General features: G+C 36.5%; 1 protein-coding gene across 12 annotated transcripts in view; it reads left to right on the forward strand.

Moving 5' to 3' along the window:
- myh10 (myosin, heavy chain 10, non-muscle) overlaps positions 1-4,553 on the forward strand; it is a 121,150-nt gene that overhangs the window by 101,893 nt on the left and 14,704 nt on the right. For 6 of the 12 annotated variants that reach the window (XR_015493171.1, XR_015493174.1, XR_015493169.1 and 3 more), the window contains one exon: positions 1,862-2,047. Coding sequence is in view for 6 of the 12 variants with exons in the window: in XM_087256506.1 (XP_087112632.1) it covers positions 1,862-1,997 (136 nt within the window). In the remaining 6 variants the exon portion in view is untranslated. Of the gene's footprint in view, positions 1-1,861; positions 3,266-4,553 lie in introns of those variants that run through there. The other 6 variants (XM_087256506.1, XM_087256509.1, XM_087256507.1 and 3 more) reach the window with 1 other exon arrangement.

Raw genomic sequence — 4,553 nt, forward strand, 5'->3', positions numbered from 1 at the left:
TGTTCCGAACCGTGAGTTGTGATCCGTACAATGTGATTTATAATGCATTGGATTTATGATTTGGGCAGTTTTGATGCACATTTTATTAACAGACACATTCAAGGTATGAGTAAATGTCATTTAAAAGGGTAGATGGCAGCAGTTCAATGTTGTGCTTGGCAGTTTCCTTTGAATACTATAAAAGAAAATAACATCTGATACATGATGAGGTGTGCATATGTGTGTAAATATGTCATGTGTCACATTTATAAATTGCTTGAACATTGAAAGTGTAAAGCTGGAATTATACTTGCGCCACATCGCGCACCTCTGCTGACTGCGCGTGCACCTTGTGAAACGGCCGGGGCTTTTATACTCGCCACGTTCGCCATTGTGATATTCTTTAAAAATACAGGAGGTGGTCAAAAGAAACCCACCGTAAAGTCAGACGGATAAACGGAGAAGTAGAAAGTTTCCGGAACTACGTCATATCATAATATAGTTCAGTATTTTTAAACTACTGATTTTGTATTGTTTTTATACATTATTTTAATGATTATAAGTATTTTATTATAACAATTCAAGATTTCAATATTTTTTTATCAAAATTCAAGATTTTTTTTATCAAATCACTTGCTTTTGTTCTTATCTTGACTAGATTTACCATTTAAAGTTTATTATAATATTAATCACAAGAGAACACGAGTTGCTTTACAAATATATTTTATTATGGCAAGAATAGAAGCAAAAAAAAAAAAAGATTTTTTTAGAAAAAGATTCTTCTTTCAGATTTAGCCCCTCCACAAATATATAAATCAGTGTTACCAGTGAAAAAATTTTTGTTAATTTGTAATTAATGACAACAGAACATGAGTTACTCTACAAATATATGTTTTATTATCACAAAAAAAGCACACTTACTAAAAAAATATAGATTTTTTTTTAGATTTAGCCCGCTCCACAATTCACACATTATTGTCTGGCTAGTTTCTGTCCTCTTATGCTTAAAAGGCAATGATGGTCCAACATTACAGATCATTATCACCAATAAAGCCCAGAGAAACAGGGCATCAGTATATTGTAAACCGATAGGTTTAAATATTCCTTCCCAGTTGTCAAAGAAATACTTCTGTGACTTCATTAGTTTTGTAACTATTAAACTGTTTTAAATTCAAAATTAAACAAAATACATCAGTATAAAACCTATAAATGGTGGAAAAACATATTCTGTGATTGTGTACCGGGTCTCCACTTTTGCCATGGCCTCTTTTTGTTTTAATAAATTTATTCTTCAGGTTTTTCCAAACCGTTTTAACAAAAACGTTCTCCTTTCCCACGGCTGTTGCTATTTCTAGCCAAGAATTATTGATCATTAGGTTATCTCTCTGATCACGGGTCATTAGATGTGTGTACAGTCGTACTGTTTCAGACAAAATCTCTTCAAAGTGTAGCGCGCACTGTTCGCTCGAGTCTCAAAAAATGCCCGACGCACCGCCAGCCGAAATCATGTCGCATGCACCCAAAGAGAACCTCCGCAAACTCCGCTATGACGTCACATTCGCCGCGCGCACTCAAGCAAACAAGCGGACGCGTCGAGTATAAACCAGGCTTCAGAAACCTGAATATAGTAAGTCCACCAACCTGATTTCACCAAGTAAGACAAGTTCCTAAACTAACATCTGTGTTGATCCTGGAACAACACTCCGGTCAGCCAATCAGAATGAAAGAATATGTTTACTGTTTAAGGTTAGGTTTATGATTGTTCTCCATTTATTATTCCCCTCTGATTTTGGGAATAATTTACAGTTATGGTTGGGTTTGGAAGTAATATCACACTTGGCAAAATCATGACGTGTAAGTCTATGATGTGTGTGTCCTGCAGACGTGGCGGTCCAGTGAGCTTCTCCTCCAGTCGTTCAGGACGCAGGCAACTGCAGATGGAGGGAGACTTCTCTGACGACGACGCAGACAGCAAAGCCAGCGATCTGAACGAGAACCAGCCTCCTCCAGCAGAATAACATAACACACCCTTCATCAACACCTCATTCTGCTCCTGCAGCTCTCCGTGGTACACAAACACACACACACACTCAGTCAGAAGCTACATCTCCATCAACTCTGCCTTATTCCCAATTCAAGATGCTTCAAGACCCATTAGTGTTTTCCTGTAGCCTTCCACGACACTATAGAAGTGCATTTGCTCCGCTCATTCGGTCAAAACGGTCACTCCAATCTAGTTTAGCTAGCTAAGCCAACGTGACGGATCGCATCTTAGTTGTACAGTTCAGAATTTCGGGCTCGGTTGAGATGCATGTGCTGCTCGTTCGCTTTAAAAGCAACTAAATCAAGTCCTATGGCTCGAAATAAATGTGAAACCACTACATCTCGTCACCGGGCTTCGTAATTTGGGCTTGGCTTCACTCGAGGCCTCCTGTTTGGGAGATGTTTTACGAAATTTGACGTAACTGCGAATCGCTTTTAACTGCACATCATTTGAGAAGCCATGCAACTGGAAACCAATATGACGTTTTCTGGATGCACGTCAAGCATTACAAGCCTTTACCTATATATATATAATCTATTTAGGTTTCCCCCCCTATATGTGACACAATGATGGTACATCCCAAATCCAGCTGCTCTATTTGATACACTACATGTGAATCACGGCCACTAGAGGAAGTGTATGGAGGAAGACGTTTGAGACACTAACGTCTAGATTGGATTCGTCAACTGGAACACGTTCATTCACAGCTACTTCCTTAAAGACTTGAGTTTAGGGATGATTTGAACAATAGATGAATGGAAAGTGTACTAACCTGTTAGCATTTAATGACGTGTTTCTTAAAGTGCCTTAGACACTAACTAGAAAACATCCATGAGAGTTTGTCATGAAGAAACGCTAACATGAAGGTAAAAGCGGATGAAGGAAATTGGAATAAAACTGTTATGTAACCTCCTCCCCCCTATTTTTTTTTGTTGTATTTTACCGTGGTATGATCATATCCAGTATATCAGTCTCCTGTATTTGAGGATGATCTGGGGAATCAGTGTTAATGATGGTTTGCTATAGAAGTGAAGAGAACTCATTTGGTTTAAAGCTTTATCATATCATCATCATCATCATCATCTTTATTATTATTAATGCGGTATTATTATTATCACTTCTGTTGTTGGCGAGCAGACGTCTCTCCTCTTGTTTTTCCTCTTGTATACTGTAACTATTTCTAGATGACAGTGAGTTTTGTAAAGGAAAAAACAATAAATAAAAGGTTGATTGTAGAAGAGACGGACGCCTCTTCCTGTTTCTGATGCTCATCTTCATTACTTGCACAAATAAGCAACGAGTGCTCATGTGGAGAAGAGTGCTTGTTTGAGTGCTTGCACAGTTGATCTGGGAGTTTATTCATCCACTTCAAATGTGTTTGTGTTTGTGTGTCTGCTTATGTATTTGTGTGATTGTGTGTGTCTGTTATGTACGTCTATTTGTGTTTGTGTGTTTGTATGTATTTGTTAATATTTTTTTTTCTGTGCATCTGTATATTAGTGTGTGTGTGTGTGTGTCTGTCTGTGTATTTATTTGTGTGTGTGTGCGTATATATTCATATATAAATATATTTATAAATAAATATATACGTGTGTGTGTATATATTTTTGTTTTTGTTTGTGTCTGTATTTGCCTGTATGTGTGTTTATATATTTATACATGTGTCTGTATTTGCGTGTGTGTATAGTTGTGTTTTTGTTTGTGTATATTTGTTTTTTTTATATATATATATATATGTGTGTGTGTGTGTGTGTGTGTGTGTGTGTGTGTGTGTGTGTATTTTTTGTGCGTTTGTGTGTGTGTATATCTGTTTTTGTTTGTGTCTGTATTTGCGTGTATGTGTTTATATATTTATTGGTGTTGCTGTATTTGCGTGTGTGTGTTTATTTTTGTGTGTCCGTGTGTGTATAGTTGTGTTTTTGTTTGTTTATTTGTATACGTGTACATTTGTGTGTTTGTCCAATTGTGTATTTATGTATATGTATTTGTGTGTGTGTCCGTGTGTCCATATTTATGTGCTTTTTTTGTGTCTGTATTTTTGTGTGTGAGTGTATGTTTGTGTGTCTGTGTTTTTGCGTGTATATGTGTATTTGTGCATATTTGTATGTTTGTTCTGTACATGTGTGTGTGTTTGTCCATATTTGTGTTTTTTTTCCCCTGTAGATTCATGTGTATTTTTGTGTGTATATATATTTATTGGTGTGTCTGTATTTGTGTGTGGATGTTTTTGTGTTGTTGTTTTTTTTCTGTGCGTCTGTATATTTATGTGTGTGTTTGTGTGTGTGTACATATAAACTATCCATTGCAACTATGTATTTTGCATACACACATTGTTTATACATGTATATTTTATAGATGACTGCATGTGTTTCTGTATAACGGGTGTACACACATGAATGTTTATTATATTTAAATGCATAGACAACAACTCGAACACGCCTGAACATTTGACTATTCTCATCATAAGTGTGTTGGTAATCATACTGGACAACGTTCAACTTAAACAGCAGCACATGAATAACACCACCCC

The sequence above is a fragment of the Danio rerio genome, chromosome 6, assembly GCF_052040795.2.
Source record: "Danio rerio strain M-AB ecotype USA chromosome 6, GRCz13ab, whole genome shotgun sequence".
In the NCBI taxonomy this organism is placed as follows: domain Eukaryota; kingdom Metazoa; phylum Chordata; class Actinopteri; order Cypriniformes; family Danionidae; genus Danio; species Danio rerio.